The 12,683-nt window shown below is 38.4% G+C and overlaps 3 protein-coding genes across 12 annotated transcripts in view; 2 read left to right on the top strand and 1 right to left on the bottom strand.

Moving 5' to 3' along the window:
• syne1b (spectrin repeat containing, nuclear envelope 1b) overlaps window positions 1-2,942 on the top strand; it is an 83,140-nt gene extending 80,198 nt beyond the window's left edge. The window contains exons 145-146 of one of the 2 annotated variants that reach the window (XM_046061954.1): window positions 50-108; window positions 1,897-2,942. In XM_046061954.1, coding sequence (XP_045917910.1) covers window positions 50-108; window positions 1,897-2,140 — 303 coding nt within the window. In that variant the 3' untranslated portion in view covers window positions 2,141-2,942. The remainder of the gene's footprint in view (window positions 1-49; window positions 109-1,896) is intronic. The other variant, XM_046061953.1, reaches the window with a different exon arrangement.
• An 85-nt stretch (window positions 2,943-3,027) lies between these two features.
• Window positions 3,028-7,619, bottom strand: ccdc170 (coiled-coil domain containing 170). 4 transcript variants are annotated; one of them, XM_046062985.1, is made up of 9 exons: window positions 7,427-7,615; window positions 7,108-7,267; window positions 6,768-6,950; window positions 6,337-6,639; window positions 5,286-5,486; window positions 5,004-5,177; window positions 4,529-4,771; window positions 4,104-4,307; window positions 3,028-3,508 (listed from the first exon to the last, which is right to left on the bottom strand). In XM_046062985.1, exons 2-9 carry the CDS (start codon window positions 7,132-7,134, stop codon window positions 3,236-3,238), a joined length of 1,608 nt encoding a protein of 535 aa, XP_045918941.1. In that variant the 5' UTR covers window positions 7,135-7,267; window positions 7,427-7,615; the 3' UTR covers window positions 3,028-3,235. The 4 variants fall into 4 exon arrangements, with proteins under 4 accessions (XP_045918941.1, XP_045918940.1, XP_045918942.1 ...); XM_046062984.1 differs by having other exon boundaries at window positions 7,108-7,433; XM_046062986.1 differs by lacking the exon at window positions 5,004-5,177 and having other exon boundaries at window positions 7,108-7,619.
• Window positions 7,462-12,683, top strand: part of rmnd1 (required for meiotic nuclear division 1 homolog) — a 17,348-nt gene continuing 12,126 nt past the window's right edge. The window contains exons 1-13 of one of the 6 annotated variants that reach the window (XR_006827177.1): window positions 7,462-7,576; window positions 8,820-9,285; window positions 9,375-9,480; window positions 9,588-9,663; window positions 10,180-10,219; window positions 10,339-10,439; window positions 10,535-10,641; window positions 10,746-10,810; window positions 10,929-11,005; window positions 11,379-11,499; window positions 11,623-11,739; window positions 12,009-12,111; window positions 12,269-12,631. Coding sequence is in view for 4 of the 6 variants with exons in the window: in XM_046062988.1 (XP_045918944.1) it covers window positions 7,512-7,576; window positions 8,820-9,285; window positions 9,375-9,480; window positions 9,588-9,663; window positions 10,180-10,219; window positions 10,339-10,439; window positions 10,535-10,641; window positions 10,746-10,810; window positions 10,929-11,005; window positions 11,379-11,499; window positions 11,623-11,739; window positions 12,009-12,041 (1,374 nt within the window). In the remaining 2 variants the exon portion in view is untranslated. Of the gene's footprint in view, window positions 7,577-8,226; window positions 8,424-8,525; window positions 8,609-8,801; window positions 9,286-9,374; window positions 9,481-9,587; window positions 9,664-10,179; window positions 10,220-10,338; window positions 10,440-10,534; window positions 10,642-10,745; window positions 10,811-10,928; window positions 11,006-11,378; window positions 11,500-11,622; window positions 11,740-12,008; window positions 12,632-12,683 lie in introns of those variants that run through there. The other 5 variants (XR_006827178.1, XM_046062988.1, XM_046062990.1 and 2 more) reach the window with 5 other exon arrangements.

The following is a 12,683-nucleotide window of genomic DNA, read 5'->3' as shown; positions in this document are numbered from 1 at the left end:
TTTTTTTTTTTTTTCCCCCCCCCCCCCCCCCCCTGTTCATTGCAAACAGCAACGGGGCAAATGTAGTCTGTCACAGCCTGGAACGTCTGTGAGCAGTCCGCACCACAGGTACCTTTCTGTTGGTTTCTAGCACACCCAGAAGATAATGGAACTCATCAGCCCATGATGCACTAGGAGGCCGATTCATGCTTTCTGATCCTCCTCAAGTCTCAAACAACAGCAGTGTTTTAAAGAATTAAAAATATCTCAATTTAAGCTTTGAATACTGCCAGATTAGCATTTCATGATACTGAATTCCATCATCTTCTGTACGTCTAGACACTGTGTGTGTAGGCTAGGTGATGAGGTGAAATGCAACCTACACATCCTTGATAAAACTGTTTCACAAGGAATGGTGCAAGGCCTCTTCTCCGCCAATGTCCTTGACTGCTTAATTTTGCTAACCAGAGGGCATTTCTGACATATAACACAAATATTTCGCTATATCTAACACTCCCTCGCTGTTCCTGAGCACACACACACACACAAACACCCTTTTTCTCGAGTTGCCGAGCCAGTAAATGTCTGCAATGAACAATGCAAAGGCTGCAGTTTCTCTTTCTCTCTTGCTCTCTCTCTCGCGTGTGACATTTCTTCTTCTGCTGCTATTTCACTGACTATCCACCATCTTCCCCCCCTCAGTCTGTCATCTGTGAGTCTTGCCTCTCAGGTCTCCATTTGTGAAGTGGTAAGGGGCACATTTGGTAGCAACATAGGACAACCTGAGTGTAAAACCATACATCACTAATGTCCATGCTTTCCTGGAGTCAGGGATCACTTTAATTCATTATATTTAGAGAGTACTGCAGGCCTGTTCTCCTAATATAAAGAAATAAATCATGTTTTTTCACAGTAGGTAGGTGGATGTAAGCTTCATTACAATAATTCCCTTTAGCTTACATTGAGGCTTAAAGAAGACAGTTTTTACTGAGGGTGATGATGACAATAAATGATACAGTAAAATTAATAGTATTACATTTTGGGAAAAATGCCTATTTGTTTCTTGCTGAGAGCTTTCTTTTTTAGCTTCCTTTTACTAAGCTAGGCCAACTATCTCCTGGCTCTAGCTTCATATTTAACTCAAAAACTTGAGCGTGGTATCAATCTTCTCATCTAACTCTCAGGAAGAAAGCAAATCAACATTTTTCCCAAACTATTCATTTTAAAAAATTCAAAGAAGCTGTTTCCAATTGCTATGCTCTTCTTGCCTCAGCATGCTTTGCATTTTTCTACAGGACACAAACAACAAAGAGTCCTTTTAAAAATCAATCTGATTATACAGCTGATACTTGCAGCATGCCTTTTGTCTTTTATCCTAACATCCTTTGCAAAGGAATGCAAGCTCACATATTAAATGTATTTGTTTGTTGCAGGATTGTACAGTATGTATGCCTTGAAAACTGTTTTGTGATTGTCTTTGTAAATGTGTTTATCCACCCAGTCTCAGTCAGCATGTAGATCACAATGTGAAACATTGTCCCAACATTGCTTTGAATCGTGTTGGCGATGTCTTTCAAACACAGCATGGTGCTTACGTCAAGCACTGTCATGCAGTTCCCCTGTCGCTGAACTCAGATCTTATTTGGATTGAAAATTGGTAGACACTGTAACACTGAAGCATATGAACAAAAGATATAAAATTACAGAGCAGTTCATTTGAACTTTACTTATTAAATTAGACTAATTTAATTTGTTATTTGTACTGAAAAATATTTTGGCTTATTAAAGGTTGTCACAGTGGGATCAGTTCTGAAATTAGGGATTCAGATGACAAAACAGATAGCAGGATTTTTTATGTTTGTACTGAGTAACTAAACGTCAGTCTGTGCTGCGTTGTGAATGTGTGTGTGTCAGCAGGTCTCGCAGCGACGCTGGATCCGCTTCCTTCCCTTCTGATTTGGAAACATTGCCGGGTCGTGGATCCTCGTTTATGTGGCGCGTCCTCTGGGTCGCACTGCCTCTCCAGTTCATCCTGCTCCTGTTAGTGGTCTTTGCCTTCCTGCTGCCAATGACCGAAGAGGACTACTGTGCTCAGTCCAACAACTTTGCTCATTCCTTCTACCCGATGCTCAGCTACACTAATGGACCACCTCCAGTGTAGGCTGGCCGTAGGAGCATTTCATTTCAGAATTCTTGCATCAGTATGACTTGAATTGGAATCACGTTGATAACCTTTAATTGGTCGATCATGTTGGGGGCAAAAACTGATCTTGATTACCCATTTGTACTGCAGTAAAACAGCTGCCATCTACAGTTAAAGTCTTTGTGTGTAGCACCTAGGATCAAGCATCTCACTATGCTACTCTGTGTAATGCTGTGTCGATTAAGGAGCCTCTTTGGTGTAACAAAACTGAAGAAACTGTTTTTGCCTACAGTGGACATTGCTGGATGAACTGGTCATCAACTCATTGGCATATACCACATATTGTATTTCTCTGAAGGGATCTGTCAGTGAATAGCACCAAAGTTAAATGCTGAAATTTAGTGAATTAGCTTGTAACTCAAAAGTTTGTTAAAAAAACTAAAACCAAAAAAACACAAAAAATATTTAAGATATCATACATTACAGTTATTTTTTTACCTGTATTTTTGCATGCTGTTCTGATCTCTGCATTTATTTACTTACATCCCTCATTGTGTCAACATTTTAAAGTTGAATTATGTTGATTTCATTCATTTATCCATTCTTTAATGTGTGTTTTAATATCAGAGCAATTCAAGAGTTAAACCTTTAACATGTCAATCCATGGTCTTTATACATTTTGCTGTTTTATTTTTTAAACGAAATATAAAACTTTATGACTGAGAATTATGACATATATAACTATTGTATATTTTGTATGATGGTTACCAGTATTAAATGTATAACAGTCAAGGATTATTTAACATGTATATATAATGGTAAAAAAATGAAAATGATAAATATATGTATATGCGACCATGAAAAACAATGAATGCCAAATCCTCATTTTGAAATTTGTCTTTTTATTTAATTGTTTTAATGTGATTATACATGTCTACTATTTGTTCAGTGAATCATATATATACTGAGCTTTTCCTGAAAACACAAATAAGAAAAACATGATGTTTGATAGAGCATTTTATACTGTGTAAGGTCTATTTTCATATAGTTTTTAGACCACAATAGTACCTTTTACATTTTAAGTGCAGTTTGGCATAAGTATAATGTATAAACCTAGGCTTCATGAAGGGGAACTGCATCCCCTAGATAAGCAGACCTGGAGGTAGAGACACCCAAGGAGCTGTCAGGAAGCTCGTGGACTTGGGGGAGATGAGGCCTCTGGTGAGTAGGACAGTGCCAGGGCATATTAACATGATGAAGGTGGTGATGGTGATGATGAGTGTGAAGAAAGGTCTCCAGTAATTTGATGATTTCATGATTTGGAAGAGCCAGGTCTGTGGCATCCAGACCCAACATCTGGGAAACAACCATTCGGAAATTCACCAACTAAACAATGGAGAAAATAGACGACATCTGAGTTTGATTTTAAATTCATAAACTGTATATATGAATCAGCACACTATGCCTACCGCTCCTGAACTGATTAACAGTCTTTTAAATACACAGACTAATACTTGCGGTAATACCATATCTCTGATGCTTTTTAAGACTGTAATTGACTTTTGGCAACTTGGGTGCAGGGAAACAAGTTTAAAACACAACATAGTCATTTTACCTTTTAAGTTTATATCTCTGTAAGCAAACAGTTGCCTGTGTAGACATGCAGAATATACAGAATATATCATTCATTTGAAGTTATGTTTCAGGCCACTTGATGACTCCAAGTCCTCACTTTTAGCTCTATTTTGGTCACCACCACTTGAGGGAAATATCGAGATGTCTGTTGACCACTTAGTTGTTAACTTTATTTGTCTACTACTTGGTGCTGGGCTGATAGTGTACAGTGGCCTTTTCTGGAGCTTTTTTGCATAAAACCGTTTTCTGCTGCGGGTGGAAACGAGACTGACTAGAGCCAACTAAACCATTGAAGCTGACAAGATACAGACTGATACCAAACTTTTCATATTCATTGTTCTCTTACCTCTCTCTCCCTCTCAGACAGCTGTGCCAGGCTCTGTCTGAGGGTGTTGAGTTGTTGCTGGTCCTCTCTGGTCTTCGTCTCTTGGCTCTGTAGGTCTAAGCTCACTGTGTTCAGCTTCTTCTCCACCTTGGCCTTCCCCTCCACCAGCTGATCCAGCCTCTTTTTCTGCTCCTGCATGGTCTGACTGTGTTCCATGACTTTTAACTTGCCACGTCAGACAGAGGTGTTTAGTGAAGACCAGGTTGGCTTAACACTCTCAATACTCTGATACTAAAAATATACACTGTTGTTTCTAAAACCAATCTGCTTTACATAATTGGTGCACAAATACAAAGCATTACCCTTTCACCGACCCACACAGTAAAAGATTATGAGGTGGAAATGGTTCTTGATTGAATGTGGGCCTGAACCCTTCTCCCCTCTACCTTGAGCTCATTGGTGTGGGACAGCTGGGCCTTGAGCTCAGTGTTGGACATCTTGGTGGCCTTCAGCTCGCCTTGAAGACGCTCCAGTTTTTTCTGCAGCCTCCTGGTCTCGAGATGAGCATCATCTCGTTCCACAGCCAACACTGATCTTCTCCTCTTCTCCTCCTCCAGTTCGGACACCTTCTTCCTCAGGAGCTGGATGTGGAGTCCTTTGCTCTCTAGTTGGTCTTTCTGTGACTTTAACTGTTGGAAACAGGAATATTTTGATTACAGGTGTTTCGCTGGTCATGCCAACATGCCAACTGTTTTGCATTTGCGCATTAAAATTGCGCATTTAAAAGGTTTTCACCAATACACCTGTAGAAGCTTGTGATTGGTTGTTTAAGGCCTTTTGTTTTATCTAATGATGATAAAACTGACAGTAATTTTGCTCCAAATGCCAGTGATACCACAACTAGCTACTTATGTAGTCTACCTTTCGCTGTAGACTGTAGGTCAGACTTTTGCTTTCCACCAATGCAGTTGCCTCTTGTTTAACAAGCTGCTCTACACGTGACAGGATGAGTTTTAGCCTCATGTCGAAGCCTAGATCCACAGCAATACTGTCCACCTTCATTGTCCCTGACAGCTTTTCCAGGAACTCTTCATACTGTGAAAAATGTACAGTAATCATGGATAATTGAATGTATAATTCTCTCATTCTCTTATTTACCTGTAAATGTAACTTCTTTCCCCCTGTTACTATGACTTTACTCACATGCTGTTTGCTGTGTCTCAGCCCGTCACAATGCATGTCTGCTTTCAACAGCTCAGTCTCCAGACCTTGCAGTCTCTCCCTCAGGTCCTGGACTTGCTGCTCTGCAAGCTGAGCCCTCTGTAGTACACTGTTCTGCAGCTCCATCTGCTCGCTCAGCTCCTCAGAAACATGACAGAGCCTGGCCTCCATCTCTGACAAAGACTGCCTCCAAAACATGTAGTAAGAATGTTAGTGTTTATGTTAGAGTAGAAGCACCTCTTTGAGAGATGGACACCCAAGATTTAATGTAAAGGTAAATGTGGAGACCAGCATTGGAAAGTAACTAAATACACTAGTTGCTTAATTAACTTAATATTTAAACCTGTAATGAACATATAAAATACAAGGCCTTGTTATAAAGTAAACAAAAGTATAAAGAATTTGTAAAATTTGCTCTACCAGAGCAAATTACTATAACATTAAAAAGGTGCTTAGATTTTAACGCATCAGAAACAATAATCCAATAGTTTAATAAATGACAATGTCACACTGACAAAGGCCATTTTGGCTACATAGCACTTTTATTTTGAAATGTAATTAAATTTTACTGATATGTTCTTTTACTTAAGTAAGGTTTTGAATGCATGACTTTTACTTGTAACCAAGTATTTTTTCCAATTGTGGATTTGTTACTTGTTACTTGTTGTTACATGATATTTTATCACTTTTTATTATACATAAAATAATAATTTGCCTAGTCACTGAAATGTTACCCTTTCAAAGTTGTGAGTGAGAGTTCAAAAAGCCTATGACAGGCTATGAAATGTTTTAGTTCCTTACCTTGTTTGGCCAAAACTCCAGCAACACAACAACACAACAAGTAAGTGTATTAAAAGTAGTAAAAAAGAAGAACTTTAATGTGAACCTGGTGAAGGTCACATGTTGGTCTCGCAATAAAGGTGTTCATATTACATGTGTTGCTGGAGTTTTGACCTTTTAAGACTATTTCCTTTCTCCATGCACCTTGGAGTTCGGCGAAGTTGAGACAGAAATCACAACTTTGTTTTCTCACCTTATTGCAGAGGTTATCCACTTTATGTAAAATATCTTTCTCTGTGGGCAGGACGACATTTTCAGACTTTCCCTGCAGCAGGCCTGCCACCTTTTTCAGGAACATCTGTAGTTTCTCCTCAGCAGCCTGTGTCTCTCCTTTGCTTGACTGTAGCTTTCTTTCAAGCTCCTCCACCTGTTTCTCCAAACAATGTGACTCTCGCCTAGTTGCCTCTATGACCCTCTTGCTGGCCCCAAGCCTCTCCACTAGGGTTTCCTTCTCTGCCTCAACACTCCTCCTTCCCATCAACAGGCCATCTAACTCCTGAAAAAGAAAAAGACAAAAAAACACCTGAAGATTTGCACATGTGAAAAATCCCAAAAATGTAAATATACTGTCAACTAGTTGTACTCTACACTTAAGTTAGGAACGTTTAAAAGCTGTAAAAGCACCACTTTGAGGGAATCGAGTGCTGCTGCACTACCGGCAGCCTTCCTCCTTTCTCGATCCAGCTCTGCCACAAGCCTCAGTACCGTCTCTCTGCTGGCTTTACACTCAATCTCACAGGACTTCATACTCTCCTCTAAAACAGCTATTCTCATCTTCAGCCTCTCTCTCTCATGGGACTGGTCCACCTAATCATTAAAAAAATCATTAGAAATTTGCTATAAATTCTGTGATAGGACATTTTGAAAAATTAAAACCCAAGAAGCTGCCAACATTAAGTGCAATTTAGCTCATAACCGTACACCATAAAAAGAGGTCATATACATTTCTGTTGTGTTAGCATACCTCATCAGAGCTTTCCATAACTTCCATAATTAGAAGTGTTGCAGGGAAGTGAATATACAGTAGAGACTTCTGTCTGTTTTAATAAGTCTCCTGGCAACACCAAACACAGGCTATGCCAGGCTCCACCAAGGGGGGCGCTGTAGCTGAGAATGTCTGACATCTAGAAAATGTTATCGATTACGAACAAAATTGATATTTAGAGGAAAATCAAAAGTAAATTAGAGCCTTTAAAGTATTTAACAGGTCAAGCAAATGCACGGAATAACAGAAAGATCAAAAGCAAGAAGCTGATGAAGATGCAAGTGAAGGTCAACTTAACTGGTTTGAATGTAATTTCCTCCTGAGTTCAGACTTTCAGGTAGCCCTTCCTCTAAGCACTAAGTCTATCAGGTTCGGTGCAAGGCATGATGGTAGTTGCCACTTGGTCAGTTCATAAGCCTTTAGTTTGTACCTTGCTTTGCAGAATGATGTAAGTAAACCATATAGAATGCCGTCATTTTTACGTAAAAAATAAGGAAGCACTTAAGATGGCAAACATACTAAATAGTGCACAGCAGCCTATTGTAGTGGTCCCCAGCCTTTTCAGCTCCTGGACCCTTAAAATGAAGAAATGTCTGATTTGTGGCCCTTTCTTACATGAAATTACCTCAGTGTGGACCATAGACTGTAGTGTGGACATGAGAGTGCTTTAGCCCAGCAGATATAGGCTACAGTATTTCACAAGAAAATGCAAAAATCTTTTGTGGAACAGTGTAGGTTGGAAACCACTGGCTTCGTGTTTAAATATAAGTTACATATAAATTTTGGGGTGGCATTTTATGATTTCATGGAACAGCCAACAGTAGATAGAAGACACCAATTGAGGGGACAGAGCTAAACCAAAGATGTGGTGGCCAAAATGGCACCGCTAGTTAATGAACTTGGCATAGCTCAAATAACCTAAACCTATATGAAAATTTGATTTTAGGGACAGTTGGAGCGGGCGTTCCCCCACAAAAATTACAAAAAAGGAGCAATATTCTGTATGTGGGCCCTACAGCGTGAGTTAGGCTTAACAGCAAGTTACCTGCCAGCCAGCCTGCCAGTCATCGTTCCGGGCAGCTGTTTTTACGTCATCTCAGCTGCAACAAACTTTATTAGCACACACCGAACACTCCTCCTCTGTATGTCATGCAAAGGTGTCATGTAGTTAGCAATGTTAAGTCAGTAATTATATTTTGTCACAGCGTTTCTCGTAACTACCGTTTCCTGACGGTGTAGAATACTTTTTAAAATCAAATGGTTTGGAATCGCTACTTTTTTCATTTAATTTACTGGTAAGCTAACAAACAGCTAACGGCTAACACATCAGCTACACACTGACTTGCAGTAGCACGTTAACCACTTCTGTTTGCTTCTTCTTAAAGAAACGTTAAGCACCGGGTATAGAGCACTGTTTACTTACTATGGGTAAATCGTCACTAGACTACTAGTGAGGATATTTATTGCTAATGTAGTCAAGGTCAGTCTTGCGTGTTTTTGGATCCTATTTTTGTATTCACATTGGATTTAATTAAATATTTTAAGTGTAAATCCATTTGCTAGTAGCTCCAAGTTGGCTCACATAACGTTAGTTCTGAAATGCTTGTGTTGTTATTAAATTAGAGCATAACATGTCATGATGCATCTGCTGAGGGTAAACTTAACGTTACCAGCTGTTTCCTGTGTTGTAGCTCACCTGTACAGCTGCCCATGGTAAAGATGCTTCTCCGGATGTTGTGGCCCAGAGTGGGAGCTCTTGGGCCTGTAGAGAGAAAACCAGTCTGCATCTGTGCCACTGCCAGTCTGTCCCAGTCTGTCCAGTCACACAAGTATGAATCCAAGCCCAGGACTTTAAACTGGTCTGACACATGGACCTTTTCAGGGACCTGTTCTTTGAATCCTCTTCACCAACCGCAGAAGCAAATAAGACATGTTCTGCCTGCTTCAGGTGGATTTAAAAGTCTCAGCGGCCCTTTGTTTACTGACCATGGGATACTGACTAAATGTGGACAGAAGCGTTTTTATTCACCCGACCTTGTGAAGTCAGTGTTAAAACCCAGTCTAAAACCAGCAATGGTTCCGGGAAAAAGGGTTCCCAAAGGACCGAGAACAAAACAACCCTCTAGAGCTAATCAGCCTTCTTTGAATGAAGACAAGGTGATTCTGCCAGTCACTAGAAGAATGTACGTATTGATACATGTCATGTTTTTGTTATGTGATTAATTCAACACTGTATTTCTCTGTAGGACATGATGCAATGTATTGCCTTTGCAACAGCAGATCAGTATCATTTGCCAACACTTTGCCACGACTTGATAAGCCACGGCTTCCAAGAGATAGATTTACCAAGAGGTATGACTCTAAATTATTCCTAGATTACAGCTTTCCAGGGAAGTAAATGTTATATATATTGCTTGCAACACATAACATATTTTATGACAAGCATGTTTTAATTTCAGATGCCTCAAATGTGCTGGTGATAAGCACAGACATGGCAGCAAAACCAGATGACGATGCTCTAATGTTCTTCTTCAGGTAGAAATTAAGTATTCTGATTTCAAAGTTTTAGGTTTTGTCTTGATGCTAAATTATTTATAAGGATTATTCAATATGTAGTGCTTCAAATTGGTTATAGATAAGGTGGGTATCAAACGACAATACTTTTTGGGTACTTACAGAAATGTGTGTCCCTAGAATCCAGTTTCAAAAACTATAAAAAAGTTTTCTTTGATCAAATAATTCTTGATAAAAATAATAACTTAAGTTTAAGAAGGTTTTTATTATGGAATTTGACTCCTTGCGTTAACGCTACCATGAACTATGAAACACTAATAGCTTGGCATGTTTTGTCAAATGAAGAAGAGCGTTGTAGAAAATTAGGTTAATATTTCTCAAGTAAGTTATTGAAAGATTTTGGAGTTGGTACTAAAACCCAAGTATGGTATTGGCATTGGTATTGTAAAAATTAAAAAGCCTAGTTATAGTGTTTTAGTAACGTTTTGTTTTGTTTTTTGGAAATCACGGATTGACTTTCGCAATCTGAACTTTCAGGGAAGGCTCAGTAGTTTTCTGGAATGTTGAGGAGAAAACGGTAAACAAAACCATATATATTTTATAAAGTATAATATTTCACTAATTGTAATTCTTGTTTACTTCTCTATTGTAGCATACTTCTTAGACATTGTAGGTTATTTTTCACTGTTTCTACAGATGAAAAAGGTGATGAGGGTACTGGAACATCATGAGATCCAGCCCTATGAAGTAGCATTAGTCCACTGGGAAAATGAGGAAATTAACTACATACTTGGAGAGTATGTTGATCTTCACTCTTGTGTTGTTTTTGTTTATATGTACTTTATAAGACTTTATATACCTTTTTGTAGAATTGACTTCTTTTCTTCTTCAGGGGAAATACAAAGCTTGAGCGCGGCAACTTTATTCTGAGTGACAAGATGGATCAACATGAAGCCGTTTTGGAGAAGTTTGCATTTTCAAATGCACTATGTTTGTCGGGTAAGAAGCTGCGCCTCAATTATAAATCATAAAGATTTTACTGTTTTGTGGTTGCACTGTACTCAGCCTCTTGTCTGAGTGTAACCTCTTGCTTTCTTTTCCAGTGAAGCTTGCGATATGGGAGGTGTCATTAGACAACTTTGTAGAGTCAATTCAATCAATCCCGGAGGTACAGCAGGCAGCAATAAATGATGAATAATTGATTATCTGTAATGGTTGTTTGTTTGTGTCTGAAGCAGATCATGCATCCCCTTAATGCCAATGTCCTAATCTATTTTTTGCCTCAGACGCTGAAGTCTGGTAAAAGAGTTAAGTTGTCCTCTGCAGAAGTGATGAAGAAGATAGGAGAGCTTTTCACGTTAAGGTAAATTCAATTTTCTCTAAATAGCAGTTCTTTGAGAGGGAACAGCAACTTTTCTATTTTTGTTTTTGAGGTTTTACAATGAGCCAAAACATTCCTGACAATCAGCTTGGAACCTCACATAGTTTTTTGTCAATTCAGTTTTGTTTCTTTCAGGTTAGACACATTTGTTGATATCCATGTATTTTGTTGTAATTGCCATACGTAACACATAATTGTCATGTTAGTTTTTACTCAGTTTATTATGTTGAACAGCTCAGGCTTTTAGCAGTTCTACCAGATATTCTGTAAATGCAATAACTATTGTTATATTTTCAAACTCCAGGAGGACAGACTGTGTTTAAAACCCTTTTGTATTTACCTCCTTCTCTGACAGACACTGTATAAACCTGAGGTCTGACCTGCTCCTCACACCTGATTTCTACTGGGACCGAGAAAACCTGGAAAAACTCTATGACAAGACCTGCCAATTCCTCAGCATCAACCGCAGAGTCAATGTAAATAAATATACTCTGAGAGATATTGAGGCACAATAGTTGTAATATAGAGACTCATTCTTACACTCAGTGACAAGGGGGCATGTGCTTTGTTTTTTATAGAAACATTTTCTGTGTTTTTAGGTTGTGAATGAGAAGCTGGAACATTGTACACAGTTAACAGATCTGATGAGGAGCCACCTGAGTGAGAAGCACAGCTTGAGGTTGGAGTGGATGATAGTCATCCTCATTACTATTGAGGTAAGAAATCTGCCTGATGTGTGAGAATATGATGTTTTATCCAAAGTGCGCTTTGTTTTAAAACTGTATTCATCTTCACCTTGCAATTAGTCTTACATTTTTGGACATTGGTGTATATTTTGGTGTATTAATTATAGGAGAAAATTATTCTTTAACTTTCTCTGATGAATTTTATTTTTAAGCTAATTTGTTAAATTTTTTGTAGTTAAGAATGCATACAGCCATTTAAGTTAAATAATAATAACAGCCAATGCTTGTTTTCATTGTAGGTTTTGTTTGAACTTTCAAAAATGATCTTCTAAACTGCTCCACCAACAAAGCACAAATAGAGGCACTAGAAGTTCCTGTGAAAGAATGCTGCACTATACAAAGGTACTTTGTCAGTAATATTTTCTTCAAGCAACTAAAATTGTGAAATGGACCTAATTAATTTTGAATGTCTTACTGTTCCTGTTGTACAATAGATGCATTTCAAAAACACACAATAAATATTTGTTTTCTTTTCTTTTTTCTTTTTTTACCATTTCAGTACTGTTTTACTGAAGGTCATGGCCCTGCAGGATTGTATTTGCTAAAAAAACCCAGACTTGTTAATTTTGGGATCAGTTGGCCACACAGCTTTATTTTGGCTTTGTTTGCTGCATTTATGTTTAACACTGTTTATTGCACTTTTAAGTTATGAGCAAAACTCTATGAATCTGTTTCACTATGAAAGATACTGTTTTTTAAAGCACATAATTGGGACACAAGGGCAGAGAGTCACACCTTGACATGTGACATTATTCTTTTGACACTAGCAGTAGGAAAAAGAAAGCAAGATGCGATCAAGTCCGTGAACTCCAACTGTGTGCTGTGTTATAGTAGATTGAATAAAGTGTCTACTTTAAATGTTGTTTTAAATGTTTGCCAGTTGTGTGTCAGTGTTTGCATGTAAAATATCAATT

Source organism: Micropterus dolomieu, linkage group LG11 (assembly GCF_021292245.1).
Source record: "Micropterus dolomieu isolate WLL.071019.BEF.003 ecotype Adirondacks linkage group LG11, ASM2129224v1, whole genome shotgun sequence".
Classification (NCBI taxonomy): Eukaryota; Metazoa; Chordata; class Actinopteri; order Centrarchiformes; family Centrarchidae; genus Micropterus; species Micropterus dolomieu.
Note: the sequence above shows the minus strand (reverse complement) of the source record. Positions and strands in the feature narration are given on the sequence as shown.